We start from the raw sequence: 18975 nt of genomic DNA on the forward strand, positions 1-18975 counted from the left end.
CCGTCCATAGGAGTTGGGGCATTAATGGCCACTTGATGTTAAATTAATAGCAGTCGGGGGCAGGCACAGCATGTACAGAGGCATTGAGATGTGACGAAGAATGACTCATTCTGAGAATTCCAAGTAGCTCCAAATGGCTGGAACATATTTCTAGATAATGAACCTAGAAAAATAAGTGGGGCACTGCCAGAAAGCTTTGAATTTCATGCTAAGCAGTATAGACTTTAGAGTGACTATTCAAGGGACACCACTGAAGGGTCTCATTGAGGGACGGGCATAGACGTTTTCAAAAGATTGCCCAGGAATAGGAGAAAAGAGTCGGACTGCCATGTTTATCACTCTCCTCCATGCTCTCTCCAGCTCTCCATCATGTTCTCCACAGAGCCTGGTGTAATGTCTGTTAACACCTTTTACATGGGGAGGTGGGAGTGTTAGGGTTCTCCAGTGACACTGAACAAATAGGAGATATAGGGAGATTTATTAATAAGGGATTGGCTTGCGCAGTCCTGGAACCTGAAAAGTCCCAAGATCTTCAGTCCCAAAGACCTGAGACCCCGCAGAGCAGATGGTACAAGTTTCAATCCAGGTCTGAAGGCAGGAGGAGACCCAGGTCCCAGCTCAAAGACAGGAGAGAGAGACAGTTCTCCGTTCATCAGCCTTTTGGTCTAACCTGGCCTTGGATTGGATGAGGCACGCCCACAACTGGGGAGGGCAGTCTGCTTTTCTCAGTCCATTGATCAAATGTTAATCTCATCCTGAAACACCCTCACAGACACACCCAGAATAGTGTTTAACCAAAATATCTGGGCACCCCCTGACCCAGTCAAGTTGATACTAAAATTAACCATCACAGAGAGGAGAGGATAGCGCTAGAATTGGTGTAGCAGATGGATTGGAGGTAGAGAGAGACTGAGAAGGCAAGTTATTGAACTCATCTAACCACTCTAAATCTAATCTAAATCACTCAGTATTTCTTTGGTGCATACTTATTTCCTTCTAGGCCATTGTCATGTTAACCCGATCTTGTGGGTTATTCTGTACATTCATAGGTAAGAGTTTAATACTTGTTGAATAGCTGTTTAGAGTTTGCTTTTATAAGACTAAGAAAACTGGTTTTCCTGCATGCACCTTTTTCTCCCTCCAGTTTATTCTGCACACAGCAGCCAGAGTGATCCTTTTAAAGCCTCCGTGAGATGCTGTCATTCCTGTGCTCAGAACCCCCTGGTGTCTCCTCAGCACCTTCAGAGTCAAAGCTGAGGCTTCTCTAGCCCTGCCTGACCCGGCCCCCTCTCACCCCGCTGACCTCTTCCATCATTCCCACAACTTGCTCACTCTGTTCTACACTGGCCTCCTTGCTGTTCCTTAAAACAGACATGCTGTTCCTGCACCTCGAACACACCCCAGAGACTCACAAGGCTGGCCCCCTCTCTGTTCAGCCTTTCTTCAGTGATCACCGGCTCGGTAAGGTCTTCCCTGGCCGCTGTGCTCAGACTTTGAACACTGGCCCCCGTACTCCGCGTCCTGTCCTTTACCCCGCGTAAGTTTTCTGCATAGCACTAATCAATTTTAACATATCATGTACTTTTTAACATATTGAACAATTTTTAGCGTATCATCTAATATCATGTGATCGTTTCCTCCTGCCGGAATGTAAGTTCCATGAAAAAGTATTCTGTCTGTCTTGTTTTCTGCTTTCTCCCCAACACCTGAAACGATCCCTGGCGTCAGAGTTAAGTGCTCAGTACATATTTGTTGAATTAATAGATGAGAACACCCTTTTGATATTGCACTTTTAGGTAAATTGACTTCTGAGTGCTTTCTGTAAACCTGAAAGAAGAGAGAGGAAGGTTCGTTTGCCTTTTAAATAAGGTCACTACTTGATAAATGCACCACTGAATCCACTTCAGAGAGAAGTGAGGCGTTCCTTAGCAACCAAAAGCATCGTGATGTCTTAGACATTGCTGTCTGAGATCTGAGCAGCGTGGGACTTGCTGTGAACCACTGTTAGTATAGTTCTTGCCCAAGACTGGCTGGTGGGCACTGAAGAGAAGAATGTTATGAAAAGTATTCTTGATATTCTCTTTTCTCCTTTGCTGAGAAAGTATGGTACCCACTTCAGGGTACATAGACAGTGGGTGAACAGAAAAACATTTGTGAGGATGAGGAATTCATTTAGCATTAAATTCCCCTGTTTAAGCTACGTGTTGTATATGCTTTAAGTGCATGAAAAGGCTCAGTAGACTTGATAGGGCAAAAGAATGGTGATGGGAAGACACTTTTTTTTTTTTTTTCTTTTTTCCCCTCAAAGGTGTTTCATGGGACTCCCTTCCAGACGAGCTGCTCTTAGGAATCTTCTCCTGTCTGTGCCTCCCTGAACTTCTGAAAGTCTCCAGTGTTTGTAAGAGATGGTATCATCTAGCGTAAGTATTTTTCACCCCTTCTGGTATATGTGGAGGAGGAGAAAAGAAGGGTTATTTATTTATTCATTTGGGTCTGGTGAAACTGAAAACCAAGAAAAATAAGGCAGCACAAAGCAAACTAGGTATCTTCTCCCTTTTATTAATAATCAGTGTCTTATTTCAGAGTGAAGGGAGGGAGCTACCGGAAGTGACTTACCCCATTTCTGAAAACCTCCTTTCCCTGTATTCGGTGTAGCCCGTGTTTACTGGGCAACGTACCGAGAGTGAGGGGAGTGATGGGTGTGCGTGAAGGCATAGCTGCTGCTCACACGCCGGCTGGGCTGGGCAGTGAGTGCAGTGGGAGAGAGAACTCGCGGCTCTGGCATTAGACCTGAGTGGGAAGCCAGCCTCTGCCGCTTAGGCTTTGGGGGACCTGAGCGAGGTTCTTGACACTTCTGAGCTTCAGTCCCCCCCATATATAAAATGGGGGGTGACGGTACCTTCAGGACAGCGCCGCTGTGAGGATGCGGTATAAAGATGCCAGGGCAGTGCTCAGCTCGTAGAAACGTTCAGGGCATGTCAGCCGACAGTTGCTGGGGTTTTTGTTGGTTTGGGGGCAGCACTTTTCAAGTGTGGATGGTGAGCTGCACGGGGGGAGTCTTGGTGAGCTGGGACGGCAGTAACGGGCCAGAAGCGGGGGGGGAAATGACTGCCTTTCCATCTTCACCTTTTCTCCTACCCGTTAACCTCTGGCCATGCTTTGCTTTGTGCTTAAAGGCCATCTGTCTCTCTCCCCCCTCCACACATCTAGGACTCTCGTTGTGAGACCGCAGGAGCCCCTACCCTTCCATTCACGGGTGTGCTGGAAATAAGACACTCTAGGTATTTACAGGGCTACAGTCGTCCCTTGGTATCCGCTGGGTATCGGTTCCAGGACCTCCTGTGGATACCAAAATCCACGGATGCTCAAGTCCCTTATATAAAATGGCGTAGGACAGTCTGTTTCTGTATCCGGGGATGTGTGGTTGCTTGAATCCGCGAATGCGGAACCCGTGGATAGGGAGGGCCGACTGTATCTGCTTAGAAGAGCCACAGAGAGGTCTGCACACCTGGAATACTGGAGCAGGTAAATGGCGGTTGACTTTCACTTATCCCCGCCCAAGTGACCCCATCTTGATTTTCTTTTTCCACCAGCTGTCCTCTCCATGCAGAGTCTATTAATCTTCATTTCAACTGTCATAAAAGTTATAACTGACATTTATTAAGCACTTATTATATGCCAGGCACTGCAGTCCTGCCTTCTTAATAATAGAGGTTGAATAACATGTTGACAATCTGTTTGTGTAGAATTATTTTGAAGCTCTAGCCAGTGGTCTGCAAGCAGTATTAAAAAGTAAAATTCTTGTAGATATTTAAAATGTTCCCTCATGGGCTTGATCTCATGTTTTCTTTTTTGTTAAATTGAATTAGTCTCTGGGTATTAAAGCTCCTTTATCGTGTTGTTTCGTACATTTTGGCACCTCCTTTTTGCTTCAGAAACACTATCTAAAATCTAAATAATATTTTTACCTTTTTCCTTCCCATTAGTTCATATGTATATACCTATATTTTTGTGCGTATATATATTTTTCAAGCTTTTAAGGTATTGTAAAACAGAGCTGAACTATGACTTTTTCCTAATAGATATCTGATAACTATGTCTCATAATAAAGTCGTAAAAACTTTCCTTCTTTTAGGTACATTTACACGTTCGTTAGGGTAATAGAGGTAGCCTGTTCATGCTTCACAAAAATGGCAAATGGGATCGTTTGAGCCATTTTGAACCTATCTACTCGTTCGATAATCAGTTGAGTGATATGAACAATCATTTTTAAAGTTATCAAATTGATTTGAAACCTGCAATTGTATTCTCTGGTTCTAGATCATTGCATTGCTCCTGATAGCATTGAACCAGCTAAATTGGAAATCCATATAAAGAGGGAAATAAAAGCTTATCCGTGATAGGACCAGGAGATATTCAATAATGCCTTAAAAATATCATAGGTAGGGCTTCCCTGGTGGCGCAGTGGTTAAGAATCTGCCTGCCAATGCAGGGGAGACGGGTTCGAGCCCTGGCCTGGGAGGATCCCGCATGCCGCGGAGCAACTAGGCCCGTGAGCCACAACTACTGAGCCTGCGCGTATGGAGCCTGTGCTCCACAACGGGAGAGGCCGCGACTGGAGAAAGCCCTAGCACAGAAACGAAGACCCAACACAGCCAAAAATAAATAAATAATAAATAAATTGATTAATTAAAACAAAAATCATAGGTAATTGTATAGTCAAAAACAAAGATGCCTTCGGAATTTGCTTCAAGGCGATTTAGTGGCCGTGTCCTCACGTTAGTAACGGTGGCGAGAGCCTCCAGTAACCAGTGCCCTGGCTTGCCAAACACAGCACCTCCTCTTTTCCAGGTTTGACGAGTCTCTCTGGCAGACCTTAGACCTCACGGGCAGAAACCTCCACCCAGATGTGGTTGGTCGGCTGCTGTCTCGAGGGGTGGTTGCCTTCCGCTGCCCACGATCGTTTATGGACCAACCGTTTGTTGAACGTTTCAGGTAAGAAAGGAAAATCCCTGGAAAATCTTGGGATGGAAAACAGATCAAAATGTCTTTTTTCCTATATTCAGCTGTATGCCCTATGACAGGTCATCTGTGCATAATGGAGAGTTAGTTGCATATTTTGCTGTGTGGCCTTTGTGTTGAAACATGGCACAGGTTTCAGTGACATCATTCCCATTTTAACTCAGGGCTGCTCTTGGGCTCTTCCCAGGGTCTTAGATGCACTTGGGGTCCTCAGTAGATGGGCGTCCAGAGTCCCATGAGGCAGGAGCCAAGCAGAGCCCTCACCAACAGATGCAAGGCAGCCTAGCTATTTCCCCACTGCCCATTTCTGATCAAGAAAAAATGTGAGGCATCCTTTCAGGTTTTGTCACTCTTGAGTTTCTGATCCTATCGTGGACAAATTTGCATCCTGAAAAAAAAGGCCCTCTCTTGGTGTGTTTTGTAGACTGTTCTGAAAAAGTATTACTGATAGTTTTGCAATGTGGTTCAGTGCCGTCTCACACTTGAGTGGAATAACTAGGTACTGAACAGAAAAATAAGCAGAGCTGAGGATGAAACACGCATCCCGACTCGAGGCCTTTTTGCCTTCTCGCCGAGGTCGTATGGCGACACTCCTCTCCCACGGGTGTTTATCCTTCTCCTGCGGCTCTTCCTTCTTGGTCTCCTTCACGTGCGTGCTTGGCTTTGTGCCTCTAGGGTCTGTGCCTGGCTGCCTTCTCTTCCTGATCCACACACTGTCTTCGGACAAGCTGTGTCCTGTACACCCATGTTTATGCCAAGACTCTCACAGTCTCATCTCTAGCCCCGCCCTCTCTTTCAAACAAACTCTTATTTCTAATTACCTAAAAACCTCCACACCTGGATTTCCTCCAAGTACCTTAATATTAGCATAGCCATACCAAGAACCACGATATTAGCCTCCCTTTACAACTTACCGTCCACAGTCTTCCCTGTTTTGGCACTCTACCCACTCACCCTTGCTGGGAGTCATCATAGGCGTAACCTTTTTGTCATCCACATCCAGCTCATTCTCACGATGCCCATTAGTTAATTTTCTACCTGGGACTATACTGGCACAACATCTGGACTTGGCAAAAATGCTCTCGAATTTTAAGACAAACGAGGGTGGGAATTAGCTAGTAGCAATTTATTTTATGACCAAAACTATAGCTAATATTTGAAATGCGTATTTAGGGTCTTGTCTGTGATGGACTGCCCAGGTGGGGAGGAGAAAAGGGTCGGTTGTGAGCTGGATGTGCTGGTGTGAGCCACCTTGTGGAACCTCTTTTTGTTCCTTCTGTGTTCAGCCCTTTTCGTGTACAGCACATGGACCTGTCGAACTCGGTGATCGATGTGTCTACCCTCCACGGCCTTCTGTCTCATTGCTCCAAGTTGCAGAATCTCAGCCTAGAAGGCCTGCGGCTTTCGGATCCCATTGTCAAGTGAGTGGCAGCCAGGAGCGTGTCACAAAGTCAGTTGTTTTGTTAATTTTGTTTCCTGAGCGTACCTGGGGTGTCCTGTCCATATCCAGATGGACTCAGAAAATATCCAGTGCAGTGTTCCAGCTTCCGCAAAACTTTCCAGGACTCACCTAGGCAACCAAAGTTTGCATGCTAACTATATTGCCGGGGCTCGTGCTAGGTTCTAGACATACAGGGATGAATCAAGGCATGGTCCCTCCCTCATTCGTGGGAGAAACAAGTAATTACAGTGCTGTGTGTTTGTTAGGTGCGTTGGCGAATATGTGGCAACACACAGAGACCTCATTAAATTTCGAGGCAGCCTTCTCGGAGGAAGTGACTCTTAAGCTGAGTATTGCAAATATGTAGGTAGGAGTTCTCCCCATGATATGGGGAAGGAAGCAGTCTGGTTGGGTCTAAACTCTGAAGTGGTCGGGAATTGCTGGAGCGTGGGGCCCAGTGAGGGAGGTGACAGGTGAGGGTGGTCAGGGACCAGATCATAGTGGAGTGGGCCCCTGCCACGCTGGAAGAAGTCTGGATTCTGTTGTGCGCTGTAAAGAGGGAAGCGTGGTGAAGAGAGGAGAGTGGTTCTGAGGATGGAAGGAACATGTCAGAGTTGAATTTTAGAAAATTAACTCACTGGGCATCTCAGAGGGTCAGTCAGACATAAAAGAAACTAGATTAGTTAAGATACTATTGTATTCATTCAGGTAAGAAATGATGACACCTGATGGGAAAAAATAGAATAATGATAATAATAGCAGCTAACATTTATTGAGCACGTACCATGTGCCAGATACTAGATTCTTTAGAGGTATTCTGATTTAATCCTCACAGCAACCCCATGAAATATGTTCTTATTGTTCCCTTTTTACAGATGTGGAAACTGAGGAACAGAGAGGCTGAATAACTTGTCCAAGGTCACACAGTTAATAGGTGGCAGAACCAAGATTTGAACCTGGCAATATAGTATGATTCCAGAACTCTCACTGTTAATCACTATTTCACTAACATGAGGCATTTGGGAATGTAGAGGAGAGGGCAAAATTGAAAGAACCTAGTGACTTTATAAGTAGAAGTTTACCAATTGTGGGTGAAATGGAAAAATGTTTATTTCATTGCTGGGTTGTTTTTTTTTTTTAAAGTACATTGAGCCATGTCTGTTGTGGACTTACTCTCTGTGCCAGGCACTGTTAAGGCCTTTATTACATTATATCATTTAATTTTAACAACCCTACCAAAAAGGTACTGATCTTGCCATTTCACAGATGATAAACTAAGGCAAAACGTCCTACTTGGTGTCATGGAGATAGTAAGATGTGAATTTAAACTCACTTCTGACTCAGAGGCCTGTGTGCTTTTAACTGTCTCACTTAGCCTCATGCTTGTTGATTGAGTAAGAGTGTCTTGTTGGTGTTCTTATGACTTTGTCTTCTTTCTCCAGTAATCTTGCTCAGAACACAAATTTAGTGCGATTAAACCTTTCTGGGTGTTCTGGATTCTCTGAATCTGCCCTGAAGACTTTGCTGAGCAGCTGTTGCAGGTAGGAGAGATTTGAGATTTTGATTATAGAACTGTTGTTTCAAATATACAGTTATCTTTCACATCAGAATAGAATCGGGGAAAATTTTTAAGCTATTCCTAACTCTCCAAGCTCTGGATTTGGATAATGCAATGCCTTTTGCCCTCCAAACTTTCCATCCAAACTCAGAAGTCAAATTGATTAAGTTTCCAAAGGATACTTGTGTAGTGATCTCTTTTTTTTTCTGTGACTATTAAAATACGGAAAAAGTAGTAGTGTGTTTATCAACAATATGTACAAACAGTATCTGTTTATACCTGACTGTACGGTCAGGTGTTTTTCCCTATAATATCTGTAGACCTAACTTAACAGTTTGGATTAAATTTGTTATTGCAAAATACACCATGAATTTGGGTGATTCCATTAAAAACATCTTTTATATTATGTGGTAATGTCAGTATATAAATAAGGTTACAGAGTTATAGAAGTGAGGGAGGGACATGGTTCACAGAATACCCAGTACTGTGTGTGTGTCTGTGTCTGTGTCCTTTTTAATATCCCTTGGTCTCTGTGCTAATAGCATTGTACTTATTTCTACTTAATGATCTGTTGAAAGTAGATTGCCTTTGGATAAGAATGTTATCAATGAGGTAAAATGGTAGCCCTACATTTTCTCAGCAGTGCCAGGAATGGGATGTATAGTTTAATGGTTGGACTCTTTCTCTGAAGCCCTCATTTGCTCAGTTAGCAGAGGCCCAATAAGGTAAAGTGGGTTTTTGTAATGTCGGCATCTCTTTATTAGGAATCCCCGGTACAATCCAACAGTTTTTTAAAGCATCTCCGGCGCTTGCTCATACTGTGTAGTTGTTTGCTAACAACCCGGTTGATTGAGAAAGAAAGCATAGAGACTAGAATTTTTCCATCTAGTCCTGCAATGAGGTTTGAGCAGGAGAGGAGAGCGCTTCCCTCCTCTTCCAGAAGGGGGCAGCATTCACTAAGCCCTTGGCTCATATCCCCTGGCAAGTTTCTGGAACACACTGGAACAAGATGGGAGAAAGCAGTTTCAGGTGAGCGAATGTAGCTGCTTAGAGGAGCAGAGGTTCTGTGCAGAAAATGGTAAGGAATCGACAGCTTTGTATGTTCTTGGTTTGCAGCTTTAGGCGGTGCTACGTCGAGAACTCATTCTGGGTGACGATTTCATGCTTTCCTTTATCACCCCTCTTGTGTGCAGATTGGATGAACTGAACCTCTCCTGGTGCTATGAATTCACTGAAAAGCATGTGCAGGTGGCTGTCGCACACGTATCAGAGACTGTCACCCAGCTGAATCTCAGCGGGTACCGAAAGAATCTGCAGAGATCGGGTAAGACCTGGGCTGCCGGCCCCTTAACCACAGCAGCCATGACAATAACAGCAGGTTTGATTTCTCGAGCATCTCCTAGGCGTGGTCCTCCATAAGTTGTCTCATTTAATCCAGCGCACGTGTTCCTATTCCTATTTTTCAGATGAGGTAGCAGCTGGCTGATCAGAAGGGTCATGTAAATGCCAACAGCTAGTGGGTAGCAGGGTTGGAATCCAGAATCTGAAAGTGGAAACCTTTATCCTTTAAAGCAATTTATGTTTAAGCAGAAGAAGTTCTCTTCATTAACTAAATTGTTAGGTAAAACCCCAACATAAAAATCGATCGGTGCAGCATTTGATCAGTATTAAGCTGTGGTTCTCAACTGGGGACAATTTTGCCTGCAAGGGGACATTTGGCGAAGTCTGGAGACATTTTTGATTCTCACGGCTGCAGGGGTGTTACTGGCATCTAGTGGGTAGAAGCCGGGAATGCTGGTGAACAACGCACAGAACAGCAGAATAACACACCAAAAAGAATCTGGTCCTAAATGTCAGAAGCGCCAAGGTTGAAAAACCCTGTTTATAAACCCTCTTTCATATTTATAACTAACTCCTCTCAATTCAGTCTAAGAGGAAAATGAGGTTTTTTTGTTTTTTTTTTTAAAATCATCTCAGAACTCTCTAATTAACTCCCAAATGCCAAATCCAATGGCCTCTTTCTTTTTTTTTTTTTTAAATTTATTTATTTATTTATTTATTTATTTTTGGCTGTGTTGGGTCTTCATTTCTGTGCGAGGGCTTTCTCTAGTTGTGGCAAGCGGGGGCCACTCTTCATCGCGGTGTGCGGGCCTCTCACTATCGTGGCCTCTCGTTGCGGAGCACAGGCTCCAGATGCGCAGGCTCAGTAGTTGTGGCGCACGGGCTTAGTTGCTCCGTGGCATGTGGGATCTTCCCAGACCAGGGCTCGAACCCGTGTCCCCTGCATTAGCAGGCAGACTCTCAACCACTGCGCCACCAGGGAAGCCCCGACAATGAGGTTTTTTAGACGAACACAGGCATTTGAAATCAGGGGTAATGGGTGACAGTTAAAGTCCTTATAAGCCTCAACGTTCAGTTATGCTTTGTCTTATTTGTCTAATACTGACAGAATCTTAATTTGCAAAGATAAGTTTTTGCGAATGGCAAGGTTTTTTTAATTAAAGTGTAATTGATATATATTATATAAGTTACAGGTGTACAATAGAGTGATTCACAATTTTTAAAGGTTATACTACTTTTATAGTTATTATAAAATATTGGCTATATTCCCCATGTTGTACAATATATCCTTGTAGCTTATTTTATACCTAACAGTTTGTACCTCTTCATCCCCTACCCCTGTATTGCCCCTCGCCCCTCCTTCTCCCCCCTGGTAACCACTAGTTTGTTCTCTATATCTGTGAGTCTGCCTCTTTTTTGTTATATTCACTAGTTTGTTGTATTTTTTAGATTTCCTCATATAGGTGATAGCATACAGTAGTTATCTTTCTCTGTCTGACTTATTTCACTTAGCATTTTAACAGCTTCCCTTCGTGATCTCAGGCTGTGGGCTGCACAAAGCCTAGTTAAGCCAGCCACACACCTCAGCCCTACCCTCGTGTCTTGGTGGTGTCAGCTCATCTGAGTATAAGCGTTTTTATTTATTATAGTTTTTAATATACTTAAAAAGATTTGAACCAAACATTTGCAGAATGTGTTTAACCGAAAAATGTTCTGTTCTACATTTTTTCCCTTTAAACACAATTTTAAATCTGGTTATAGTATTATCTAGTCATTCTCAAATATACCCAAAACATGTAAAAACACAAAAACAAATCAATAGTCCCGCTAACATTTTGCCAGTCCTTTTTCCTGTTAAAAAGTGTTTTTTTTAATGGGACATGGTGTATGGAATTCTTTGTAACACCTTTTTATTTCAGGTAACCCCATTTTAGTAGCTACACAAATGTCATTTTCAGTGGCTGTGTGATATTCCATCAAATATATTTGTGTTGATTCATTCATAACTTATTCAGTTGCTCTCGTTGTAATGAATGTTTAGAATCTTTGCAGTTTTTCCCTTTTATAAACAGCTTTGGTAGGGACAGAAGTGAACCTTTGAGTGCATTTCTAAGTGGAATTGCCAGCTCGGGGATTAGGTTCCGTTCTCAGGTTTTGGATAGTTCTTGCCGAGTTGCCTTCCAAGGATTTTAAACTCCCACCAGTGAGCATGCTCTTCACGTTGAATCCCACCCCTGGTTCTTCCCTCTTCATCCCCAGGACAAGACAGTGCCCTATGTACATTTCTGCCCATATCTCAATTTCCCACTTCTTTGTTGAGAGTTTTTCTGTAATGAACCAAGGTTCTGGGTGCAAGGTCGAGAAGCTCTGCTGTAGGCAGACTGCTGTAAATTGTGTCCAAGTTTGGCTTAAAACCCTTCTCTTTGTTCCTCCGAAAAAGAACAAATCGCCTTTTTACTGAGTTTTGGCAGGAGTAATAAGTAGTAAAATCCTGCTTGCTAGACACATTCAGGGCAAGGACAAAGACGCGGGGTAGAAGTTGAGGTGTTAGTTTCCTTAATTATACAATGGGAGTCAAAGATTTTTAAATGGATGTCTTCAGCAGTGGCACACACTATTTCACTGTTTAGATGGTAATACAGATTTTGTATTTTAGCTCCAAGACTGGTGCCAGACCTCCTGGGTTCAAGTACCCACTCTGCCATTTACTGGGGAGCCTTGAGCAAGTCTCTTAACCTTTCTGTTCCTCCATTTCTTCATCAATAAATTGGAGATAACAGAACCCACCTCTTAGAGTAAGGAATAAATGGGTTAATAGGTGTACAGGATGCTGAATTGTTCTTGGCACATAATGAGAGATCAGTAATGGTTGGCTGTTGATGTTTTCATTCTCTACCCAGATGAGCACCAAATGAGGTTTGGAGGACCTAGCTTTTGGTCTTGGATTTCCTTGGACTTCTCTAGCTAAAATTGTCTCTCTTTTAAAATGACAGGTTAGATTACGTGGTTTCTAAGATCCCTTCTAATTCAAGTGAAATGAAGGAGACAGTGAAGAGGAATCTTGGCAGGGACTGCTGTTTACTAACTCTTCCCACCGAGGGAAGACCGCGGCTTCAACAAGGGCTGGAGACAGAGACTGACCAGTTTTATCCCCCAAGGTTTCGTTCTTTCCCAGGTGGTGGCAAAATAAGGTTGTATCTGATTGTGGATTTTGTGGGTGGCTGGCTGGCTGGCGAGATGATGGGTCACTTAAAATTGTGCTGTGCACTTCTTCATTTTTTAGTGACTAATGAGACAAATTTATTCCAATTTATTGAGCCCCTATAATGCATAAAGCCCTGTTCAGACTTGGGAGGCGTGGCCTTGAACAGAACAGAGAAAGTCATCCTTGTGAAGCTTCCATTCTGGTGGGGAAGCCAGACAATCAACAAGGAATTAAATGTGATAAAAGGAGGTGAAAATGCAAGGAGGAAGAATTTAAAGCAGAGTGCTGAGGTAGAGTGTGGCAGGTAGGGGGCTCTTTTCAGATGGAATGGTCAAAGAGAAGGCCTTCCTGAGGAAGTGACACTTGAGCACAGACCTGAAGGAGTGAAGGAGTGAGCCATGTAGATACATAAGGAAAGAACATTCTAGAACTAAGGACCAGCAAGTGCCTTTGGAGGAAAGTCACACATGCTACTTTGTAATCGGAAAATGAATCAATAAACGTTATTTATTTTTTAAAATAGGCAAACTTTATTAATGTGTGAGGTTTCTTCCTCTCGGAATGGGAGCCAGTGAGGGGGGAGGCGGGGAGGACAGTCGTAGGAGCTGAGATAGCTGGGGGGTTCTCTCTAAGCTAAGGCAAAAGCTCTGTTTCCATTTTTTTCCTGAGTAAGATGGGAAGCCATTGGAGTGTTTTGAGCAAGAGTGAAATGATCTGACTCACCTTTGAAGTCTCCTTCCGGTGCTGTGCTGGGAAAAGGCTGCTGGAGACTAGGGTGGTAACATTTGAGGAAGTAAGAAGTGATCCGAGGGCTTCCCTGGTGGTGCAGTGGTTGAGAATCTGCTTGCCAATGCAGGGGACACAGGTTTGAGCCCTGGTCTGCCAAGATCCCACATGCCGCGGAGCAACTGGGCCCATGAGCCACAATTACTGAGCCTGCGCGTCTGGAGCCTGTGCTCCGCAACAAGAGAGACCGCGACAGTGAAAGGCCCGCGCACCGCGATGAAGAGTGGTCCCCGCTTGCCGCAACTAGAGAAAGCCCTCGCACAGAAACGAAGACCCGACACAGCCAAAAATAAACAAATAAAAAAACAAACAAACAAAAACGGTGTGCTCCTATTTAAAAAAAAAAATTCAGGGCCTCTTGCTAAGGAATTTAAAAAAAAAAAAAAAAAAGAAGTGATCCGACTTCAGACAGACACAGTTTGAAAGCCGACTAACAGGATTTGGTTACAGATTGGATGTGGGATATGAGGAAACAGTCAAGTACGACTCCCAGGGTTTTGGCTACAGCAACTGGATTGGTGAAGTTCCCACTTACTAAGATGGGGAAGACTTTAGGGAAGGAGCAGATTGAGAGGAGAAATCAAGCGTTTGGTTTTAGGCATAAATTTGAGATGCTTATCACATAGCCCTGTGGGCGTGTTGGCTGTGTTGAAAATGCAAGTCTAGGATTCAGGGGAGGGGATGGGACTGAAGATGTAGCTGTGAGAAGGGAAAAAAAAACACAAAACCCCTTAACATTAATAAAATTTGTCTCTTTTTCAAAGTAAATAACACTGATTCATGTTCTGATTACAAAGTACCACATGTGACTTTCTTCCAAATTCTGAAAAGTTATCTCTGATCCTACCATCATTGGTGACTGTAGTTAACATTTGGATTATTTTCTTCCAGCCTTCCAACCCCCAGCCCCCTTTCTTTCTGTGTGTGTTTGTGCGTAAATATGAATTTGTGTGTTTTAACTAAATTGAGATTATAATGCATTATATATATTTTGTTTTGTTTTCACTATACAACATATCCTGAATATTTTTTCATGTCACAAAATGTTATTAAAAAGCTTTTTAATACCTCCTGTTAGCAGTGTGTTCCATAGATTGAATGCAGGTTAACCTATTAAAGTAATCAGGGGGAGGGGCTTTTGTAACTGTCACTACAATGAATATCGTAATGCATATCTCTAATTATTTTTCTAAAAGTGGAATTACTGAGCCAAAGAGCTAAATGTGTAATGCCCTGAACACTTGTTTTAAAAAAGATCAGTTCACTTAAAAAAAAATCAGGTCCTCTGAAAGGCTGCATAAAATTAAATATCCACTTTTAGTATATGGAGGGACCTGCTTTATGATAGTTCATCAATTCTGGGCATTATAATAGGATTTGTTTTTCATTTGATGGCAGAAAAGCAATATTTTAATTTTATTTTGCATTTCTTGCTCCATTTTTATTATGTCTGTATTTTGCAAAGTATCTGTTTATGTTCTTTGCCCATTTTTTTTTTAATACTCTTTATATAATGACCATTAACTCTGTTGGAAACATTTATTCTCAGTTTTCTGATACCTCTTTAATTCTGCTTGTGTTCTGTTTTGCTTTAACGTGGTAGAGTTTTTAAAAAATGTATGTAGCAGGGGACTTCCCTCGTGGTCCAGTGGTTAAGACTCTGCACTTCCAACGCAGGGGGCCAGGTTCGATTCCTGGTCAGGGAACCAAGATCCCACACACTGCAACTAAGCCCGCGCGCCGCAACTACTGAAGCCTGCGTGCTGTAGAGCCTGCACGCCGCAACTAGAGGAGCCCACGTGCCTCAATGAAGACCCAGCACAACCAAAATAAATAAATAAAAATTTAAAAAAAAATTTATGTAGTAAATTATCAGTGTTCCCTTTATGTTTTACTTTATGTTTAGAAACTCCTTACCTATCCCAAGATGCAATGAATAATTATTCATTTTTGCATTTGGAAGTTTTTAACATATGTGGAATTTATTTGGATATTTTATTTGAGCTGGAGAAGTAAGTTTTTTCCAGTTGTGGTAGCCATATTATTTTTTAATAATCCATGATCTCCCCCACTGATTTTGAGTGCTACCTTTATGATATGTTGTTTGTTTATATATTGTGCTGTTTGGTTTTGCTTTTTGCTATTGTGAATAGGACTTGTTTTTCCCTATTTCCAGTCAGCAATTGCTGACACACAGATAAGCTAAAGAGTTTGTTTTCCAGTCATTTTACACAGTTAGTTCTCTTACTGTGTATTTCCAGTAGTTTTTCAGATGATTCTCTTGGATTTTCCAGGTAGAAAGTCTTATATGCCAAGATGATAATTTTGTTTTTTGTCGCTAACAGTGAGTGACTCTAATTGCACCATTCTGAATTTCCAGCACAATGTGAAATGAAGTATTGACAGCAGGGATCCTTGTCTGATTCCTCATTTGATAGTGACCATCATTTTTTTTCTAGATGTCTCTACCTTAGTTGGAAGATGTCCCAGTCTTGTCCACCTAGACTTAAGGTATGTTTTTATTTAAGACAAAAAATTTTTTTAAAAATGAAAATTCATGATTGCTCACTGAATGAAGAAAGGATCTTAATATGTTGAATTGAAGGAACTAAGCGATAGACTATTCCTGTCTTCTCCATCTGGGATTGATGGCTAGATTTTGAATTTTTCCTTCTGTTACAGCGATAGTGTCATGCTGAAAAGTGACTGCTTTCCGGAATTCTTCCAGCTCAACTACCTCCAACACCTATCACTCAGTCGGTGCTATGACATAATACCTGAAACTTTACTGTAAGTACTTTTGTTTTCTAAAGCAAGCAGAGGGCAGGGACCAAAAGAGATGTCACTTGGTGGTAAAATCCATTATTAACAGCAGATGTTTAAAACTTACTTAAACATCAAATTAGTGTACCACACACTGGTTAGGAAAGACTAGCAAAATAGAAAAACCAAGGCAAAATTTTTTGCTGAAAATGTCTAGTAGAGTTGAGTGGATTGAGGTAGTTTACTAAACATTTATTTAGCTGTGAGCGAGTTTAAATATTAGAATACTGTACTAGTACTTGTGGAGAACTTACAAAAGCGGGAGAAGATAGCCTTTACTCCCAGGAAGCTCAGATTATATGACGGGGTAGGCAGACCCAGTGTGTGTGTGTGCGTGCGTGCGTGTGTGTGTTTCCGAAACTTTCCAAGTCTACTAGAGTTGATTCCAAAAACTTTCATCTGAGCTTAGAGGAAAAATTCTGTAATCTTCTAGTGGCATCTGTCCTGGATGGTCAAGGAATGGAAAAAATAAACAATTTAAGTAGTAGGTATTGTAAGAGTGATGCTCTCTTTGAAAAGGGGGGAGATTGAGATCCAGGAGAGTAAAGTAACTTACCCAAAGCTGAATAGTGAGTTACTGGCTGAGCTGGGTCTGCATTCCAGGTCTCCTGGACACGTGCAAAGTAGTCTGTATCTAATCTGGTAGCTGTTACAGGGATTAATTTTGTCCCTGCTCAGCAACTTCCACAAAATCAAGGCAGTGCAAACAAAAACAGAATCGGGTCCATCTTCCTTTTAAGAAGTGCTATACCCAAGTCATCCTGGAAATAACATCATCTCTTTAGTTTTAAGAAGTTTTCCTATATTTCAAAGGGCTGGAAAATTCTTCCCTGGTTCAAATATAAGTGTATAGCAGTTTTATTAAAAACCTCAAGAAGTCAGTATCTTGGATTTGGCCTGGTGCCCTTCTTTCTCATTCCAACCAGTATGCCCTGAATTAGGCCGCTGACCTCATTTAAACTCACTATCCATATGAAGGTAATCAGGCTTCTGGTTCCTACCAAAGAAAGGTGGTGAGTTTGAACACAGAATTTATGTAGTCCTCAAATTACTGGTTTGGATCTTGTAAGTTAGTTTCAAGAATTAATGAATATAGCAGCACTGTTTACAGTAGCCAAGACATGGAAGCAACTTAAATGTCCATCAACAGATGAATAGATAAAGAAGATGTGATATATATATATATATATATATATATATATATATATATATATATATATATATATATATATACACACACACATATACATACAAGGGAATATTACTCAGCCGTAAAAATGAATGAAATAATGCCATTTGCGGCAACATGGATAGACCTAAAGATTATCATACTAAGTAAAGTAAATCAGACAGAAAAAGGAAAATATCATGTGATATCATTTATATGTGGAATCTAAAAAAATGATACAAGTGAACTTATTTCTGTTCTACAGAACAGAAATAGACTCACAGACATTGAAAACAAATTTATGGTTATCAAAGGGGAAAGGGCAGCAGGGGGGAGAGATAAATTAGGAGTTTGGGATTAACAGATACACACCACTATATATAAAATAGATAAACAACAAGGACCTATATTCAGTATCTTGTAATATAGCACAGGGAACTATATTCAATATCTTGTAATAACCTATAATGGAAAAGAATCTGAAAAAGAATATATGTATACATATACATAACTGAGTCACTTTGCTCTACACCAACACAACATTGTAAATCAACTATACTTCAATTTTTAAAAAATAATTTTTTTTAAAAAAAAGGAATTAATGAATAAATCAGATACTTCAGCTACATAGAGTTAACTGGTAGAATTAGGGAATCTGGTAATTACATTTTTTAATAAATCACTGTAATTAATCTTGGGGCTCAGGGTCTGAGCAGGTATCTCATTTGGGAAAGCACTGCCTAAAAGGAATGCTAGTATTTAGTTTCAGGGCTCTCAGATGTTGGGGTCTCAATTCATGTGCACGGAACTCTTATTAAAATCTCCTGCCACTTGAATTTTCTAGCATCCAGAACTCCTAGGAGCCTGCAGTGTCCACCCAAAAAGGTTTCTCTGTCAACCATTCTTTCCCGTCCTTGCTATCTAGGCTTCAGCTTCATTGCTTGTGCAGCACCCTGGAGTGCAGTGATCATTCTTTTTTGGTTGCTTTTCTCAAGAGAATCTATCCACATGTCTTACTTTTATTCTTTCTCTCCAGAGAGAAAGAAGCTAAGCAGAGAATACCCAGATGCTTTCTCTTGAGCAGAGGCTAAGGGGAGGCTGTGAGCCTTCACATATTTTTTATCCAGTGGGGTGATAATGCTTGCATAGTAATATCTGCAGGCAGTGTGAATTGATGGTTCAGAGCGTGGGCCTGAAGTCACAGACCTGGGTGTGAACCCTTACAGCTTTGTTGTAACTGATTTGTCTAAATATTGTCTCGAAATAAGGGAAACAGGGGCATCAGGAGTTTAGTGACAAGCCAGACCACCAGAATAGAGTGAGAACAGACAGAAGAAAGATGCTGTCCTTGAACTTTAAGGTAAAAGAGTATGTTTCTTAAGACATTATGTAGATAGTATACTGGTTTACCTTGTGAATCCATTAAGATGAGTTTGCTAGTACCCTATCCTTAAAAGTTTCTCCAGATAAAATGTCTTGCCCTCCAATTTCAGTCATTCTGGCGGCTGATGTCTGTGAAATGCTTAGTAAGAATTCTAGGATCCTCAACAATAATTTCCAGAAAGTCATTTGTGCTAAAGAATTTTCATTTCTTATCTCAGAAGTGGGAAAATAAAATTTGAGTGTGTTTC

At 41.7% G+C, this 18975-nt stretch overlaps 1 protein-coding gene across 2 annotated transcripts in view; it reads left to right on the forward strand.

Moving 5' to 3' along the window:
- Window positions 1–18975, forward strand: part of SKP2 (S-phase kinase associated protein 2) — a 60276-nt gene that overhangs the window by 9470 nt on the left and 31831 nt on the right. For both annotated transcript variants that reach the window (XM_036846846.1, XM_036846848.1), the window contains exons 3-9: window positions 2309–2420; window positions 4852–4995; window positions 6309–6443; window positions 7906–8004; window positions 9215–9345; window positions 15813–15864; window positions 16036–16143. In XM_036846846.1, the coding sequence (XP_036702741.1) occupies window positions 2309–2420; window positions 4852–4995; window positions 6309–6443; window positions 7906–8004; window positions 9215–9345; window positions 15813–15864; window positions 16036–16143 (781 nt within the window). The remainder of the gene's footprint in view (window positions 1–2308; window positions 2421–4851; window positions 4996–6308; window positions 6444–7905; window positions 8005–9214; window positions 9346–15812; window positions 15865–16035; window positions 16144–18975) is intronic.

Source organism: Balaenoptera musculus, chromosome 3 (genome assembly GCF_009873245.2).
Source record: "Balaenoptera musculus isolate JJ_BM4_2016_0621 chromosome 3, mBalMus1.pri.v3, whole genome shotgun sequence".
NCBI classification, from domain to species: Eukaryota; Metazoa; Chordata; class Mammalia; order Artiodactyla; family Balaenopteridae; genus Balaenoptera; species Balaenoptera musculus.